The following is a 19,815-nucleotide window of genomic DNA, read 5'->3' on the forward strand; positions in this document are numbered from 1 at the left end:
AATTGAGGATTTCATGAGAGATGAATAAGTCTAAATGGGCCCCATCTTTGGTGTAAACTGAAAAGAAAAGAAATAAATAATAAGAAACAGACCAAACACTGAATTCCAGTAACTAAGCACTACTAGGTTCACCATCTAAACATTAGCTTCCTATGAACACATAAAGAGGTCACCGACTGATAAGAGTTAATTTAAGTAGTTATGCTATTATTCCAGTCATATCTTTCACTCCACAGTAGTGTTTTTCCCACAGAGCCATTTGGCTTAATTTACTATTAAATGGTCTCTCTCTGGTCCACGCCCGTCTCGCGAGTCAGTTCACCACGTCACTTGGTGCGTGTTTCTCTTTGCATGCTGGCGACTAGAGAAACTACAAATCCTACTACGGCAAATAGTGTGTGAATATCAATTAAGTCACGCTCAAGTTGCTTGGTAACCTTCCTGTCGCGTCCTGTCGCGTATTGCAATTAATATTCATGAGCTCGTCGTGATTCGTTTATTCGCCTGCTGAGCACCGCCTACTTACCCACGTCAGCCTTTCAGCCAATCCGCGGAGACTAGCGCGAGAACGCCGCGTTACGTAATTAATATTCATGAGCCAGGCCTTCTTCGTAGTAGGATTACTAAACGTGCTCCCGGGGGCGTGGCGTGGGCTTCGCCGGTTCTAGCAGCAGCAGACACAATGAAACGAGGGGCGATGTAGGACACCACGTTGGGGTTTGAAACGCAGACACGCCGGTAGCGTATTAGTTTTTACTTATTTTGGATTTTTTTTATCGTTTATTTCATTTGTATTTCCTATAGATAGATAGCAGAGGCCGCTGCTGATGAGAAAAAGCAACGAGTTGAAAGTGTTTGGAGAAGAACCGAAGGCACTCAGGAAACGAGGCTCTCCGTCGTAACTTTTGAAGCTTTGTCGTTAAACGCAGTCGCTATAAGATGTCTTTCGCCTATTCGGATTATCTGGCCGCCGAGTGTCTGGTGTCGATATCCAGCGGCCCCGTCCTGCATCGGCCCACCCCGGTGTCTGGCGCGGCTCAGGCCCCTGCTCGGGGCCTTCCTGCCGGAGAGCCAGACGGGTCGAGCGAGGACAGGGAGGTGCGGGAGACGCTCCGTTTAGAGGGGGCCAACATGATGACGGTGGCGGAGATCCTCACCGACCTGCACGGCAAGTTTCGTCCCATGTCGGCCTACTCCGAAAGCAGCAACTCGTCGTGCGGAGAGAGCGGCTACACCACGTTGTCTGACTCCACCACCCCAACTCCAACCATGACCCCCTCTGCCACCCCTGTCCCGGGACAGTACAATAACACCCCTCAGCAGATTTGGGGAGGAGGGGGCGCACCCCGGTCCCCCACCAAGCGTCACCCCTGTACCTTCGACGGGTGTGACAGGGTGTACGGCAAATCATCCCACCTGAAGGCGCACATCAGGACCCACACAGGTGAGCTGGAGCACATGGGACGGGGTGGTCGCTAATGCTGCGGAGAGCTTCTGTATTTGTGACTCAAGTATAGCACGGGTATATTTGTAACAATTGAATGGGGCAAAATTATCGATTTTTCTTTTATGTTAAAAATCATTAGGATATTAAGTAAAGATCATGTTTCATGAAGATATATTTTGTATATTTCCTACCGTAACTTACATGTATATATGTTGCCTGTATTGTTTTAAATGTCACTGTTGGATGAGCGTATTATATGTGTTTTATTATAGTTCTCGGTTACAGTAACTTTTAATTATCCGCCGTTTGTTTGTTTGTTTGTTGTCAACTCTAACCAGCGGCTCTGAATAAAGATATTAAAAGTGAATTTGTGGATAATAATGTAAATCACTACTCGTTAGTTGAACAAAAGAGAAAGTTCCTAACAAAGAAAGTTTATGAACAAAGGACGGAGCGCGTGAGCGAGTATAGTAGTGTAGTGACGAGCCTCGTATTTGCATATGAACAGAGCTCGTGCACAGAACGCTCGTGCGCGCGCACGCTTTCTTACTTGCAGCTTCCCATTTAAATGCACTTTCTGTTATTTGACTAAAGCTAAAAGGGCTATTTAAACCACACACCTGGCCTCTCTTCACGGGGTATTAACAAATAGTCTGTTAGCAATTTGTTTTGTTCGTGAATTGAAGTCTAATGTGGAGAAAAGGTGATGGCTTTTAACGGACACGACTGCAGAAGCCTAAGGCAAGTAAAACTAGTACAGTGACATATTTGTAGTACACTAGCACCTAAGAAATCTTTAGTACAGTATACTAATGAAATAGTTGTACAGTGGCTACTAAACACAAGTGCAGATTACATAAGGCTAGTACACTAATGACACACTAGAGGTGCACCCTGCGAAGTGCACTTCATAGGATAGTCTGCCATCTTAAGTGGCATTCTAATGTGAAGAGAAGGCACTGTCTGCGTCCTGCAAATCAAGTATCTACTAATTATGCCTATTAATGAGAGATATGCGTCCAACAAAGAAAAAAGCATGAAGTACATTTGATGTTTTATGTATACAATGTTTTTAAGGCCAAATTATATTGCTTTAGAATCTTATAAAGTACAAAATAATAGCTATTAATAAAACATACAATAAATGAAAGATGAAAAAGAGAGATGCAACGATTGCAATTTTCTTGGCTGATTCCGATTTTTTTAAATTTTTATTTTTTTTGTAAGTGTGACCTGCCAATACCAATTTTTGCAGATTCCAATTTTCTTTCTAAAAACTACAACTGACAGCATATACAAATAAAAATCTATACTTTTTAATGCAACAAAAAGTCCCCCAATCTGGACAAAGTTACAGATGTTCTCTCACTTAAACAACTCTCAAAATAAAGTGTTCTGTGACTAGAAAAGAGGTAGAAATAATTGCTGTATATAACAAAATAGATGTAATTTCCCACTATATGTTTCTTGAATTTTTTTCACTAACCTGCGTATTCTGTGCACATGCTACAGGGAGGCACTGCAGAGGGATGAAAGAGCAGCATGTGGCTCTGGAGGGAAGGGAAGGAGGGTACACTGATACGTCATTTCACAGGAAATGGAAAGGGGAATTTACCCACCAGTCATTGCACATCCATTTAGCACTAAAAGAGGTTTGACTAGGATAAGGGCAAAGACTACAGAAATAACGGTTCACTCCTACTTATGAATGGGAGAAACTGCAATGTGTCAGAATAGTCCCGCCTTCTGAATGAAAGAGCCAGTCGCTGATTGGTAAAGTCATTGTGTCACTGCAGAGGCCATTAGAAGATCCGGTTCCCACAGAAACCTGAGGCTAGACAAGCCGATGCGCATACGCTGTCTTAAGCACGTTATGATACCCATGCACATTGGCTGGTCTAGCCTGAAAAATAAGCTTTTTAAATGCTATTTGAGCATAAGAAATAACATTAATGGGACAGTTCATTTCAGATTTTGTTGTTGATTTGAAATATGTAATTTAATTGCGAGTTCAGCGAGCAGTTTTTGAGATTTCAGGATACCCCCATTCATTTAGATAGGACTTGTGAACAGACTTTCCTTGAAAGGGACTTTGATAAAGGCGAGTTGAGGCACCAGCATTATTATTGAGTTTAATTAGTCCCACATGTGGTTGAGGAAATACCGTATGCGGTTGTTTATGGGTATGAAGTGCACGAGAGGCAACATTTAATGTAACTATTGTGTTTACTGACAAAAGACAAAAAAATGTCATATCATATTAAACATTGCAACAGACCAATATCGCTCAGCACTTAAAAATATGACCCTTTATTTTAATTAAACTAATAGTACATTGACATTGAAACACAACTTTAAAGAGCTTTTGTATTCAAATAAGAAGTTTAAATATATTTTAAAAACTACACTTTTTGCCCGGAAGACCTACCGTTTCATATCATCATGTGATCACAATAATATCAAGACAGTTTTGCTATCGTGATATCACGATATTGATCTAATTTACACAGTTTTGACCAGCAGGCATCATCATGTTTTGAGAGATTTGAATCATTTTCCAAAACAATTGGTTCAATTCATTCAAAGCTTCAAAAATGTTTGTTTCTCCCATCACTACTAATGAGTTGTGGATCACTCGTGTTTTTGTGTAGGTGAGAGACCCTTTCCGTGCACCTGGCCTGACTGCGAAAAGAAGTTCGCCCGTTCTGACGAGTTGGCCCGACACCTGCGTACCCACACTGGTGAGAAACGCTTCCTGTGCCCACTCTGCGACAAGCGCTTCATGCGCAGCGACCACCTCATCAAGCACGCCCGCCGGCACCCCAACTTCCACCCCTCCATGATCAACCGCAAAGGTTCGGCTCAGGGATCCGCTTTGACCCAGTCCACCACCGCCTCCACCTCCTCCTCGGAGTACGCCAGCACTGCCGTGTAGACGCCCCCTCACCAGTCCCCTGCCTTCTGCACTGTGACCACTGTCTCTGTCAGACACTGCAGCTTGACTTGATCGCCGTGCATGCTGGGATCCTTTTAAGCTCAGTCCTCACTTCCACAGGCCAAAAATGAAGAACTTCTCCATGTCTTCCTCCGAACCCCTTCGCCCAACCAGTGATGACCAAAATGGGCGAAGGAGACACAAACGCTCAAGCACATTCCCGAGTCACGTGATTAAATGATCACATGACTGACAAGTGATGCCCAACGCAACATTGCTCTTAAATTGCTTGCTTTGGGTGGAATAGATTCGTCTGAAAAACCGTAAAACACTTTTTCTGATGCATGCAGACAGAATGGCCACCAGCAGTAGCACAATATTTTCCATCGGTCATCTTGGTGTATCACTTGTCAGCCATGTTTTAGAAACTCGTCACAGTTTAAGGGAAAGTTTACTTGTTCTTAGTCTTTTTACAGTAGTTCCTTCTTTGTCTTTTTGTAAAGCCAAAATGGCTAACCCTCTCTGGTTTTGCTTGTCCACACATGCTGTATGACACAATAACCAGATTCAGTTGCATAAGTATTTGTGTGTTACTCATGAATTTGATTCTTGACCCCCCTTGAAACCAAACAACGATTGAACCGAAACGGCCAGTGCGTTTCTTTTGGGTAGAAACACTGCCTGTAATGCCGCATTTCCACATAGCTTTCCCTACTGAAATTGTAATAAGTTATTGTCATCTTAATTTACTTTTGTTTTCTATTAGTAGTATCAGCATGGCAACTGAAATGGTTGTTGTTTTTTTTATTAATTAACGTTATTAGACCATGCATTTATTATTATTATTATTTTCCACTTGGAGGAACTCTTTTGTTTGTCCATGCAATGTCGACATGTTGGTACATGTAGCAATGTGTTTAATAGAAAAGTGGATACGTGTAGATAAATATCTATGCTTGCAGCTTCAATGGTAAAGATGTTATTATATGAACTACTAGAAGTAATACACCTTATATTAGGGGTGACAGTACACGCTTGAATAGAATAGTGCTGCTTGTGTGCGAATGTTTGCGCGTCGCGTTTGTGTGTGTATTCACGCGGGAGAGCCCGGGAAACGATCTCTCTCCAAAACTGTCCCGCCTGCGGACCTCTTACAAACTATCTCAGAGAACAAAAAAAAAAAAATACCACATCAGGAAACTCAGAAAGCCTTAAAATCTTTTGACTTGTTTTGCACCATTGTTTACTGTCGGATATTTTCTACAGGTATGCCATCAGGCGTCGTTCTTCTCGACTAAAGAAATACACATGCAATATTGCACTTTTTTTCTTACTGGTATTGTCAACGATGCTAGTCGTCTGCTAGTGTGATGGGTTTCACTGTATAGATGCTACTGCATAGTGCTCAACTAAAGGAACACTGTGGAAGGGGATAGAGACCCGTCACAATAAATCAATACATTCGTCTAAATGTGCACCTTCGTCTGAGTGCTTAAACAAGTGTGAGAAAATAGACTTGATTTTTGTGAACTTTTCACTTTCGTTTGTATTTTGCTTTACATTTGGAGTGTAACGGATACAAAAGATCCGTTCGTCTGGTCTCAAAACTACAGCTGTTTTTAATGGTTCATCGCACCATTTTCTAATCTTGCAATATTCAGAGCACTTTAAGTAACTGCTGGCAGTAACCTGAAGTGCGATGACAACTTATAAGTTCTCAACCACATTAACAAACCAAACCTGAATAGTATATAAGACTCTGTTTGTTCTGTAGCTAATTAAATGATGTGTTCTTCACAATTCTTGTGTGTCTGGCCAGGATTTTCGTTGTTTTTTGTGTTGTCTTTTAGTAGTTGATTTCCTGTAGCGAGTCATCTGTGGATCTTTTGACCATTGACGGCATCAATGGTACACTGTGTTAGGCTGCGGTGGGCTTTGTGCGTGATTCTCAAAAGACTGAGACCTTTGTGATCGAGTCTTTTGATTTTTCCCCTCACAATGCCCTCTTTTAGCAGTCCGGATTCAACTTTGCATTTGATATCCCTCCCATTCTACTCGACACATTTGCAGCTAGTACTCTGGACAGCCATCACAAACCACTGGATCAAGTCTGATTTTTTTGTCTTGTGTGTTTTGTGGTCTTTAATTTTCAGTTATTATCTTTTGTATTTGGTTTGATATCTTGTTTCTTATGCTTTGTATTGATTTATGTACTGTAGATGTCTATATAGTATGCAAAACATAGCTTTCTAGATAGTTTAGGATAATTTAGCAATCGTATAGCGGAGAAAATGCATATTCTATAGTTCCTTTGGGAAAAATGCTGCATCATTTGCTGTGTTCCTCGAGGCATCCGATCTCTGCGGGTTAAACTCAAGTGAACTAGTGTGTGTGTGTGTGTGTGTGTGTGTGTGTGAGAGAGAGAGAGCACGGCTGCTTTTAATCATGATGCTAGATTGAGAATATGTAGAGTGATGTCTTTTTATTTTGAGAACTGCTTTGTTGCTTGACGTACAATCTAGATCTTGTCCATCACTTTTGACACACTAAAATGATGCACTGATTGGCGGATTGTCTGTAGTGATCACACTAAAGGATGTCTAAAGAGATCTCCTGAGGTCTCCGTCTACAGCCATGTCTCATATCAGTCAACCGATGGGTTTTGTCAATACAAAAGCTTCCATGCATCTCCTCAGGTGATAAAACGTAATGCTGAAAACCTCTGTCCTTCATGAGTGGGACCTAATGTTAAACGTTCTTTTCATTTGATTTGTTTTACATTTAATCTGCGATTTATTTTTATTTATTACATGCTTTTGTTTTGGTGTGCTTTAAAATATCATCTTTTTTTTCAGTACTTATTTTATGGTATGAGACTTGACTAATAATTTGATTCATTGTTTGCCTCCAACAACAAAAAAAAAACTTCCAGTGCTTTTTAAATAAATAAATGGATTAAGAATTATTTTTGTGTTTTGTTGTTTATTACTTTTATATGAGAATACTTAGATGTTACTATGTGATTGTAATAGTGTTTTTAGCTCATCACATGTCTCCTCAAGACATTGCATACAAAGGTCATTCAATTTTAGCGTCTTGCAGTGTGACATGCTGTACTTCATCTAAAACGTTTTCTTGCATTCGGGTTTTATGATCTAACTGATTGAAATACTGCATTCTAATTTAACACAACATTTTATATTATTGGCATTTTATATATTATTGGTATAATTTGAATAAAATGAATTTCTTAGTATTTGGTTTGTTGTAACATCACTATAACAGCAGCATTTGAGCTGCAGATTTTCCAGCATATTTTTAAGATCCAAAGTATGTCTATTCTAGCAAAGTTAACATGATCAATGTGGCAATTTGCTTATTTAATTAGTGAGTGAAGTGTTTTATTTTGTCACATTTTCTTTATAATAAAATTCAGAATCCTTTAATTTTTCAACTGTAGAAAAAAAAACTCTTCATGCTTTACAGTTTAGCATAGCAACAAAAAAGGACAACTTTTTAGAAGCACATTCCATGAATCCATAATTTTGTGAGCCATTTTCTTAACTATATTTGCATTTATTTTATCATCCTTGTTCAAAAAAACAAAAAAAATCACCACTTTCATCTGTATTTTGTGTTGTACAGTATATCTTGTACATGTTCAGTGTTCCTCACAGCTTACATTAGTGTGCTAATAATTGGTGCAGATGCTGTATCACTATCATTCACAAAATCCAGAGACTTCACATCCATGGTTCTTTCCTTGAGCCGTCATCTGACATGTTCTTTATTAATTCTGTGAGAGCTTAATCAGAGTTCATCTCTTGGGCTGCTCTCAGAGATGGGCGTTGGGCTCTTATCACCACGACTGCGGTCTCCACGGATGTGATGGCGGTCCCAGTCAGTGGCCACAGTCTCATCGTCCCAGATGGTGGAGGTCTCAGTGTCGCTGAAATACCCTGGTTCCCCAGTGTAGTGCGTGGGAAAGAGCAACAGGGGTTGTACAGAGAAAGCCTTCAAGTTTCTCTGTTTAAAATGAGACATGTATTCCTCCCTACAGAAGGAATGCTAGAGTTAGTTCAAATAAAATTCTGGTAACACTTTAGTTTAGGGACCAGTTCTCACTATTAACTAGTTGCTTATTAGCATGCATATTACTAGCATATTGGTTGTTTATTAGTACTTATAAAGCACGTATTAATGCCTTATTCTGCGTGACCATATTTTAGATCCCTTAATCCACCCCATACCTAAACTTAACAACTAACTATCAATAAGCAGCAAATTAAATGTCCAGTACTCTCTCCACCCTCAATACCACGACTGAGGTGCCCTTGAGCAAGGCACCGAACCCCCAACTGCTGCCCACTGCTCCAGGTGTATGTTCACTACTGTGAGTACACTTGCATGGGTTAAATGCAGAGCACAAATTCCAAGTATGGGTCACCATACTTGGCCACACACCACTTCCCTTTCCCCTTATTGTAAGTTCAGTTCGTCACAAATGTGATAAAATATATGTCAGTGATAATGCCTCAAGTGTTTTAATCCAAGTCTTCTGAGAAGACATGGTCACTTTATATAATGAAGAAATTTAATTTGGTCTTCATAAACATTGATGAACACACATACATACACTACTGGTTACATGCATTAAAAAGTTTAGAAAAAATGACATTTTAAAATATATTAAAATAGAAGTTATTTTAAATTGTAAAAATATTTCACGATTACTGTTTTTTTTACTGTATTTTGATCAAATAAATGCAGCCTTGGTGAGCACAAGAGACTTCTTTCGAGAACATTGCAATCATTTTAATTATTCCAAACTTCAAAAAGTAGTGTACATAGAGCACCTCGAATACAATAAATGAGGTTAATTCTCACACATAAAGCAAGAACGGTTTAGCTTCTGTTTACCATATTTGATGTGCTCTATGCATGTTCGTTGATCAGTGTTTGTATGTGAATAAAAGCCTGAGTTAAATGTGTTAATCATATAAAGCAGCTGTCTCTTCAGAATATTTGGATTAAACTGTTACAATTCTACAGATTCATTTTACAATCTCCTTTTGAAGCATTAAAGTTTTGCTGGAATGCATGGACTTTAGTGGAGGGATGGAAATCTCTCTGAATTTATATATAAAAAAAAATTATTTGTTTTTCAAAAATGAGCAAAAGTCTTATGAGTTTGGAACAACATGACGGTGAGTAATATATAACATTTTTTCGGTAACACTTTACAATAAGGTGTCATTTGTTAACATTAGTTAATGTATTAACATGAACAAACAATGATCAGTACATTTATTACACTATTTATTCATCTTTGTTAACGCTAGTTAATAAAAATACAGTCATTTATTGTTAGCTCATGTTAGTTCATAGTGCATTAACTACTGTTAACAAACACAACTTGAGATTTGAATAATGCATTAGTAAATGCTGAAATTAACATTAACTAATGTTAGCTAATGAACCTTATTGTAAAGTGTTACCATTTTTTCTTTCATTTTTGTCCCTTTAAAAAAATGCTAATTACCAACATCTGCCAACACTTACTTGGGGTGCTTGTTAAACATAACAGGCAGAAACTCGTCCACGGGCAGCATCTTGCTGAGCGGCTGGGCCTCCAGAAGCGTCTTTGCCCCTTGCAGTGAAAGGGCATAGCCAAGTGTCCAATAAGAGTAATCTGGGATCACCAGGTTCTTCACTCCCTCCACCCAGTGCTCTGGCTGCTTAATTTCCAATCGTTTACGCCCTACATAACTTAAAGAGATTAGAAGAGACAGAAGAGAGAATGGGTACACATGCAAAGACCAGCGACCACTTTGTGGAAGCTAGTGGTGGATTCATATACAGTGGGGCAAATAAGTATTTGATACACTGCCAATTTTTCAAGTTTTCCCACTTACAAAGAATGGAGAGATCTGTAATTTTCATCGTAGGTACACCTCAACTGTGAGAGACAGAATATAAAAAAAAGAGAACTCTTTAGTTGCCCTTGCTGTGTGTTTGGGGTCATTGTCATGCTGGAAGACGCATCCACGACCCATCTTCAATGCTCTTACTGAGGGAAGGAGGTTGTTGCCCAAAATCTCGCTATACAGGGCCCCATCCATCCTCCCCTCAATACGGTGCAGTCGTCCTGTCCCCTTTGCAGAAAAGCACCCCCAAAGCATGATGTTTCCACCCCCATGCTTCACGGTTGGGATGGTGTTCTTGGGATTGTATTTAACCTTCTTCTTCCTCCAAACACGGCGAGTGGAGTTTATACCTAAATGTTATATTTTGGTCTCATCTGACCACATGACCTTCTCCTATGCCTCCTCTGGATCATCCAGATGGTCTTTGGCAAACTTCAGACAGGCCTGGACATGTGCTGGCTTGAGCAGGGGGACCTTGCGTGCGCTGCAGGATTTTAATCCATGATGGTGTAGTGAGTTACCAATGGTAACCGTTGAGACTGTGGTTCCAGCTCTCTTCAGGTCATTGACCAGGTCCTCCCGTGTAGTTCTAGGTTGATCCCTCACCTTTCTCAGGATCATTGATACTCCACGAGGCGAGATCTTGCATGGAGTCCCAGTCCGAGGGAGATTGACAGTCATCTTTAATTTCTTCCATTTTCTAATAATTGCGCCAACAGTTGTTGCCTCCTCACCAAGCTGTTTGCCTACTGTCCTGTAGCCCATCCCAGACTTGTGCAGGTCTGCAATTTTGTCCCTAGTGTCCTTAGACAGCTCTTCGGTCTTACCCATAGTGGAGAGGTTAGAGTCTGATTGATTGAGTGTGTGAACAAGTGTATTTTATACAGGTAACAAGTTCAAATAGGTGCAATTAATACAGGTAATGAGTGGAGGATAGGAGGGCTTCTTAAAGACAAACTAACAGGTCTGTGAGAACCAGAATTCTTGCTGGTTGGTAGGTGATCAAATACTTATTTCATGCAATAAAATGGAAATTAATTATTGAAAAATCATACAATGTGATTTTCTGGATTTTTTTTAAATATTCTGTCTCTCACGGTTGAGGTGTACCTACAATGAAAATGACAGATCTCTCCATTCTTTGTAAGTGGGAAAACTTGAAAAATCGGCAGTGTATCAAATACTTATTTGCCCCACTGTAAATACTCAAAGCAGGACAGAGAACTGTAAAGTTTGACCATAATAAAGTGATCATAACTCAAACTCACATTAAGTCCCACTGGAGGCCTGAGTGTTTCACATCCTCCATAATGGTCCTGAGGCAGCTCTTGAAGCTGGACTCAAACCTGACATCATCTTCCAGTACAAGCACCTGCTGTTGCTGGAGCTCAACCACCTGAGGGCGACACACAAAAAAAAGGCAAGGGCATAAAATGACTCTTATAGTGTTTACAGCATTGATAGTCATATTATACTCTTTAAAATAAAGGTTCTAAAGGAGTTGGGGTTGGGGGGGGGGTATGTTTGCAGCAATCCCGTAGAAGAACCATTTTTGGTTCTCAAAAGACCCTTTTAGTAAACAGTTGTTAAAAGATAATTGTTTTTAGTACGAAGAACATTTTAATAATCTACAGAACCTTTTGTGCAATGGAAAGTTTCCATGGCTGATAAGGTTCTACACGGCACCATAAATAATTATTTTAAGAATGCAGTTTGCATTTAATACGCTCAATAGTTAGGAACTGATTGTAGAGCACGTTTTGCTGTGTACCTTTTTCCAGATGTTGTAATGACTAAGGAAGCAACCGATTTCACCCTTAGTTAGCACACGATCAGAGTAAGGATCTTTATAACCAGGGAGCATCTCAATTCCTAAAGCTCTTAGCTGCGATGAACTCAGGGCTCTAGGAGAGAGGAGAAACAGGAAGGAGTCATATTTGATTGTGGTGTAATAGTGAAATATACTTTGCATAGAGAAGGAGAGATGAAGGACAATAGGTTGAACTTTGACACTGTGTAAGTGGTGTGAAAGTGTGGGTTATAATATCATACTTGCCATCCACCGCGTCGGTGAGGGTGACGTCTATGCCCAGCACCTCCAACGAGCGCTGCATACGATCTCTGCGATCCGCCCGACGCTTTAGATTAATCAAATATACCTTAAAATAAGGGAAGATAAGTATAGTGCATTGACACAGATTGAAGATTAAACTTTTGTAATATTCTACATTTAGTTGTCAGTATACCTGATTGAATGCCATGGTGTCTTTAGGTTTGGAAGCAATGTGCAGATAATGTGAAGTTTCCAATTTGAAGTCAACTGAGAAAGATAAACTTCAGATTATTTGTCTTTCAACCACAAGGAAACATCTTCTGGTAGAAAGAAGGTCATAGTAATTAAAGGAATTAATGATTGGTGGAATTAACTGATTGGATAATATATTTTAAATGATAGTTCATTAAAGAATTTTAATTGAAGGCCCAGTTCTCCACATGGTTAGTCAATTATTTTTGTACCAACTTCCCATTTGAATGTCACTTGCTCTGATCACAAAATGGTTTGTGGGTTTGCTATTTGGTCCACTATGGTGGTTTTTATCGGTCACATCCTTCAATGACAGCCTCTCTCAGGGGAATGTTTTAAACTGTGATTGAACCATAAAACAACCCATGCTAAATGTGCCACAAACTGTTAAGGTCAGGTTGAAACAATCAGGTACCTTTTGTAAGAAATAAAGTCATTTTGAGCTTGTTTGTTGAGAAGAATATGCAGAGCTGTAGGTGCTACACACAGTAGGAAAAGCACAACATTTGTTAATTTTACTGTTCATCTGGTGTTTAGTTAAATAAATGAACTTTTGGATTGGGGATCACATTTTGAGCTCTGAAAGTTACACCATGTTTTCATAGTACAATGAACTCTTTTAACATGCAGATTTCAAAACAAAGTCAAGCTAATCTAATGATAGGCTCAGAAAGAACAGAGAGAATGTGTGAGAGATGTCACAAAGGAGTGAAAATTCTCTCTTTCCTGTGAAAACTATACAGAAGGGCATACAGTGAGGTGTTTGTTTTAGCTTGGTAAAGACAGAAGTAGAACAGGAAGTGGTGAATAGATAGCCTACACCTCTGCTTCACACTTTATTCGCTTACAAATATAGTACTAATACTGTATTTAACGTCAGCTCAACACTCATTTACTACACATCACCAGAAAGCCCCTCAACTTTGTCGCCTGTAAAAACCCATGTCAGTTCTTCAGATTGTTTTGTGATTACGCAGATTTGGTGATACACACTCAGTGCTTCTGTGACAGCGTGACTGAAGCTCTCCACCTCCTCCTCCAGAGTCTGCTTTGAATTCAAAGGCACCGGCAGGTACCCATAATGCTCTTGGTTACATATGAACATCTGCACACCTGTAAAGAGTTGAAATAGAGCTAAAAAATTCAATCAAATATAAAATTTATAAGAGTGACCAATATAGGTTCCTCCTAAATAGGCTATTTAGATAAATTAGAAATGTAAGATGTAATTGTTACCTGCTTGTCTTGCAGAAAATGCAAAAGCCATGATATCATCCAAGGCCCAAAGATAGTAATGGTGCACAGGGTAAAAGGCCAGGGCTGCACTAGCACTGCGCCGGAGGTCTATTAGTACTGTGGAGTGAATCATGGGAACTGGGTGGCAACCAGTACGCTTCCAGTTACGAATGGGGACATAATGTGGTGTTCGCTTATAATACCCCTGCAGAAAAGGAGATTTTCAGGATTCACTAGAGATTTAGAACATAACAAATAATAAAATGCTCAAATGCTTATCATGCAGACAAAAGGAGAAACAATAAATAAAATCCAATTATGATATTCCCACCAAAAAACTCAGAATGAATTCTGAAACACTGGATTATTTTTTTTTTTTTTAAATTGCACTGTATTATAGTTTGTCAAGCATTTTTATGCTACAGTTAGTTCCGGTCCTCACTTTCTGCAGGTCACATTGACTGTATTATGAGTGAGTGAGTCATTGAATCATTCAAATGATTCATTTAAAAACACAAATTTTATCAGGAATGAAACATTCATGTTGCTGACAACATTGTATAGAGAATGTAAGTTACTCAATGTTAACTTTATTGAATTGTTTTATAAAGACAAATGTGTTCTACATGTTCGGACACTTCCTGTTGTAGCCTACAAGAAAGTGTACTTAACGGCTTTAAGAACTACAATCCCATGTAGCATTGCAAATAACATAATCAAAATTTTATAAATATAAAACTACTGATGTGTTGATTATGTTGTTTTTGCAAAATATGCATAAACATTTAAGTAGTTTAAACATTTAAGTAGGCTATTTTGTCATTCTCAGTGCTGATTTCTGCGTTCCAAACGGGATATATCACCATCCGAAGGGCACTTCAGAGTGAAAACAATCATGGCCGCCATATTGAAGTGTCGTTCCAAACCGAAGTGCTCAAAATTAGCCACTTCATTAGGCCCTTCGGAATAAAGGATTTCGAAGGGTACAACTGATGGACACTTTGGGCTCCCATGATCCTTTGCGTTGATTCTTTGCATGATGACGCCACCTCCGTATAATGACGCAGAAGGGCACTTCAAGAAACAGTTGTTTGGTCCCCTACACCCTTCAACCCTTAAAAGCTATCCCTCCGGAAGGTAAACCCTTTGAAGGGATTAGGGCATAGGGATGAGCCCTTCCGAATGGAACACAGGGTTCTTTTGGTGTGTTTCCTTGCCTTTTATTCTCTAATTGGTAGAATGGTATTTCTGTGCAGAATCATGGGTAATGTAGTTTTCTTCATGTCATACGAATTCCACCAAACCTGAACTTTCAAAAGGAGCCAAATGCAATGTGTTCGCATTAACTTGCAATCCTTTTCACACTCTCCAGTCCCAAAATTTACCGGCTTTACCAATCATGAACACCGAGCCCTAAACCTACCCCGGTGGGTTACAGCAAATTGGGTAAAATGTTTGAAAATCTGCCAAGATTGTTTGAAAATAGCATGCAGTTGAGCACACAAATCAGTGTTCACTTGTCTCCTGCAGTTGTATGCATATGAATATCATTGCAAAAACAAGAGTCATTGTAAGAAGAACGGTCCTGTACCTGTGAGGTCATTCCACACCAAAAGTTTGAATAGAGTGTTCTTGACTCTAGCATTGGAGCAACCAGCGTCCGATTCTCAGCGATCAGTTGATTCAGTACTTGTGAGTTTGTCAGTAGGTTATCACTGTCTGCAAACTAGAGGACAAATCATTTAAACAATCATATATATATATATATATATATATAAAAAGAAATATCAAAATACACTATATTGGCAAAAATATTGGGACACCCCTTCTTTAGAACAGAAAAGGCACTTCCAAAACTGTGCCAGCAAAGATGGAAACATTATATATGTATTTAAAAATTGTATTTGCATCTCTATTGCAACAGTTTTGAAAGTGTCTAAAATGACTGGACCCCTTTGCACAAGTCATTGGTGTTTGCTGATGAGTTTTTGGCTAAATGTCTGCATTTAAAATCACACCTGAGGTGTTCAGCTGGCCTTATACACAGATGCATTGTCATGATGGAATAGAAAAGGGTCCTGGCCAAAACTGTTATAAAATTAGAAGCACACAATTCCCTAGAATATCATTATATGCTTAAATATTAAGATTTGTACTCATAGAAATTACTAAAGTAGCCAAACCTGTTCATTAGAAAGGGTTGTCCCAATGTTTTTAGCAATAGTGTATATATATATATATATATATATATATATACTGTATATACATATATATACACATACACTGTATATACATATATATACACATACTGTATAAGGTTGCATATGTATTTTTAGTTAACAAATTTGATACATCAGGCTTTTATGGCTCATATAGGCTAGTACAATATGAGGCTCATACCCGATGAGAAAAAAAAAAAAATATTTCAAAATGATCAGTGGTTAAAACAGTAAAGAGCACATAATATAAGTTGTCGCTATATGTTACAACTGGCTGCATTTTCATATCATATTTAACTACTATTTTTAAATAAGTAGAGTTATTGCATGATCCCTTTAATGGTTCTCTGATTTTGATGAGAATATGGTGTAACGACCACTAAAATCTGTGCCTAGACTAAAATTGATTTGATTATGTGAATACCATTGAAATATCATATCCAGCCTACTGTATCATATTTGATATGCAAACTTCAATGGCTTCTACATTACCAACAGGATAAAACTTTGCTCAAAAACCCTGTTGTACACAATCTACATCGCTTCTGTTGTCTGATTGATAGTTTATACTTTTTTAGGAAATTACCTTTTAATAGGCTACACTTGTAAAAATGTCCATCTTCCATGGTATTCTAAATATTCCATCTTCCAAATTTTTTATTTCAATTAAGTGTATATATTATATTGTCAGTTTAATGAATTTTTAAAGAAATCATGTTAAAATGTGAGTATCAAATATGATACATCAGGAAGCTGAGCTAAAATCAGTACAGAAGGAGAGGTAGTCTCACCAGGATGTAGTCTGCCCACTGAGCCCTGGCCGATGCGAGTGCAGCCTGCCTCAGCTTCATCACATGAGTGAACCGAGACTCCGTCCAGTGCTTGGGACCCAGCTCATTCACATAACTAAAAATAGATTAAACAAGAACTTATGCTTTACACAGACACAAAATGGGTCCCCTGAATGTATGCCAATTTTGTAAAACATTAAAGGTTTTATGTTATTTATGGCAGAGAAGATAGTGAGTTCTAAGAGAATGGTTATGAAGATGTAATGCTTTGAAGTATAATGTAATGTCATGTGTTTTCACCTGTCCTCCTCCTCCAAGGTCTGCAGATGTACTGAATGATACAAACTCTCCACTCCAGACAGCCATTCATGCAGCATTGCAGTGGTGTTGTCAATATTGTGGTCGGTAGCTGCCCTGACAAACAGAAAGTCCATGTTAAGACCAGAACTGGCCCACATTGTATTTTCCTTTTCAACATCACCATCTTGCCATGCAAAACATTTATGCAGTACACACTACTACTAGAGGGGCCACTAATGGATAGAGAGTTGGACTTGTAACCCGAAGGTCATGGGTTCGAGTCTCAGGTCCGGCAGGGATTGTAGGTGGGGGGGAGTGAATAACCAACACTCTCTCCACCCTCAATACCACGACTGAGGTGAGACCCTTGAGCAAGACACCGAACCCCCAACTGCTCCCTGGGCGCCGCAGCATTGGCTGCCCTCTGCTCCAGGTGTATGTTCACTAATCTGTGTACACTTGGATGGGTTAAATGCAGAGCACAAATTCCAAGTATGGGTCACCATACTTGGCCACACACCACTTCCCTACTGTTCAAAAGTTTAGGGTTAGTGAGATAGAATAGTTTTTTTCTTTTTTCAAAGAAATGAATACTTTACTTATGATCAAAAAATGTATCATAAGTGACAGTAAAGATATTTATAATGTTGCAAAAAAAATCTATTTCAAATAAATGCTGATCTTTTGGCCTTTCTATTGATTAAAGAATCCTGAAAAAAATGTTAAACAGTGAAAACTGAAAATTCTGCTATTTCATCACAGAAATAAACTACATTTTAAAATATATTAAAATAGAGACTTCTATCAAAAACTTTAAAAAATATTATAGACTCTATAATAAACTATATAAACGTCTGAATGGTAGTCAGTGCACAAAATTATTATTCAAGCCAGACCTTAAGCAGCTTGCAATCATAGTTTGTTTCATTACTCCTATACTACTTTAGTAGATTATTATTATTATTATTTTTCATTTTGGTTTTCAGACTGGCTTCCAGGAACCCTCAGGGGGTTGCAAGAGGGTACACAAAATGCAAAAAGAGAAATAAATAAAAATAAACAAATTAATTAATAAATTAAATAACTTTAAAAAACAATAATTGTATTTAACTATATAATTACGAATAAAGAAATTACAGATTTATATTTATTATAAAATGTAAATTTCAAATTTTTGCCATTTATTGGAGTGGCAACCCCTTGCACTTTCTCCTCCATTTCTCCTTTTACCCATTCACACATTCTTTCACTTCACTGTCATATTTACTTGTCAAGCTTTCCCGGATATTTCAGGCTAAGATGTAATTTAAAGCCCAGAGCTCACTTCAGTGTGCGGGCAAATACAAAACCACACATGTATATCTTAGACTGTGTTACAACTTTCAGCACAAACACATTACAATCCTGTAGTTATTAATAAACCAGTAATCATGCACTTTCAAATATGTGTGGATATAAAAATGCATTCATCAAATTTTAAAGCAATATCAAACTATATATGCAATATTCTGTTAAGCTTTATAAGAATGAGGGCTGATATAAAGTCTTCATGAAATGTTACCATGTCTATTCCTACCTTCAGCTGATGTATCTTCTTATTAAAAAAGCAAACTATTTTTCATAGCAAATTGTTTTGAAATTAACATTTGTGACCCTGGACCACAAAACCAGTCTTAAATGTCAATTTTTCGAAATTGAGATTTATACAGTATCTGAACGCTGAATAAATAAGCTTTCCATTGATGTATGGTTTGTTAGGACAATATTTGGCTGAAATACAACTTTTTGAAAATCTGGAATCTGAGGGTGCAAAAAAATCTAAATATTGAGAAAATCACCTTTAAAGTTGTCCAAATTAAGTTCTTAGCAATGCATATTACTAATCAAAAATGAAGGTTTTATTTAAGTCTTTATTTAATATCTTAATGATTTTTTTTTGGCATAAAAGAAAAATGTATAATTTTGACCCACACAATGTATTTTTGGCTATTGCTACAAATATACCCCAGCGACTTAAGACTTAAGGTTTTGTGGTCCAGGGTCACATTTGCGAATTTGAAAGGATATATTCCACCAAAATCGGTTACCAGATAGAGATGCGGTCCTTGGGATAATCCAGTCTCTCAATACATCCCAGAAAATAAGGAAGACTGTGTTCACTGTTACGGGCCAAAACCGCAATGACTACTTTGGGCTTGAGTAGAGATGTCTCGTGCAGAACAGGCTCCAGGTCAATTAGTGTATGAATAAAGCCAATCCATGTCTCTAACAGTAACAGTCCGAACAGAAGCTTTCCAGATGCTCTCAGGTCCGTCATAGTGTCTGAATGTGCAGAAGCATGCCGTACTATAGGATACCGCCGGTGAGAGAGGTGAAGACTCACTGACTGGGGAGGTTTGAGTTTGCTTTTGCCTACATTATATGCAATGCAAGTACACTCATATAAGTGAACGGACAGTAGAAGAATAACATACAAGCAAATCAATGACTAAATAAAGGCACACAGCTAAAATAAAACATTTATTATTGCACCCCAATTCATTGTACAGACTGATTTAAAAAAATCCATTAATTCAATGAGTTTTTGTTCTTATGAGGCAAAATTCAGCCCTTCATAAATGTTCAGGTTTAAAATAAACATGGGCCATTAGTGCC

At 38.4% G+C, this 19,815-nt stretch overlaps 2 protein-coding genes across 4 annotated transcripts; one reads left to right on the forward strand and one right to left on the reverse strand.

Annotated features, from left to right (window-relative positions):
- The first annotated feature begins 663 nt into the window (after window positions 1–663).
- On the forward strand, window positions 664–7,347 carry LOC306846708 (Krueppel-like factor 9). 3 transcript variants are annotated; one of them, XM_079380282.1, is made up of 3 exons: window positions 676–738; window positions 805–1,444; window positions 4,099–5,551. In XM_079380282.1, exons 2-3 carry the CDS (start codon window positions 940–942, stop codon window positions 4,380–4,382), a joined length of 789 nt encoding a protein of 262 aa, XP_079236408.1. In that variant the 5' UTR covers window positions 676–738; window positions 805–939; the 3' UTR covers window positions 4,383–5,551. The 3 variants fall into 3 exon arrangements, with proteins under 3 accessions (XP_079236407.1, XP_079236408.1, XP_079236409.1); XM_079380283.1 differs by having other exon boundaries at window positions 809–1,444; XM_079380281.1 differs by having other exon boundaries at window positions 664–1,444; window positions 4,099–7,347.
- Window positions 7,348–8,192: 845 nt separating this feature from the next.
- colgalt2a (collagen beta(1-O)galactosyltransferase 2a) lies at window positions 8,193–19,477 on the reverse strand (the record flags this gene model as incomplete). Its single annotated transcript, XM_079379940.1, has 12 exons — window positions 8,193–8,436; window positions 9,945–10,151; window positions 11,578–11,705; window positions 12,081–12,213; window positions 12,362–12,468; window positions 12,556–12,629; window positions 13,608–13,727; window positions 13,851–14,055; window positions 15,442–15,576; window positions 16,861–16,975; window positions 17,161–17,274; window positions 19,248–19,477. The coding sequence occupies 12 exons, from the start codon at window positions 19,475–19,477 to the stop codon at window positions 8,193–8,195; spliced, it is 1,812 nt and encodes a 603-aa protein (XP_079236066.1).
- Between the last annotated feature and the right edge of the window lie 338 nt (window positions 19,478–19,815).

This window comes from Barbus barbus (genome assembly GCF_936440315.1).
Source record: "Barbus barbus genome assembly, chromosome: 26".
NCBI classification, from domain to species: Eukaryota; Metazoa; Chordata; class Actinopteri; order Cypriniformes; family Cyprinidae; genus Barbus; species Barbus barbus.

What these genes read in the sequence shown, in the direction of transcription:
- LOC306846708 (XM_079380281.1), top strand. Translation starts at nt 940, where the DNA reads ATGTCTTTCGCCTATTCGGATTATCTGGCCGCCGAGTGTCTGGTGTCG. An exon ending in GCACATCAGGACCCACACAG is followed by an intron (nt 1,445 to 4,098) that starts GTGAGCTGGAGC and finishes GTTTTTGTGTAG; the next exon opens with GTGAGAGACCCTTTCCGTGC.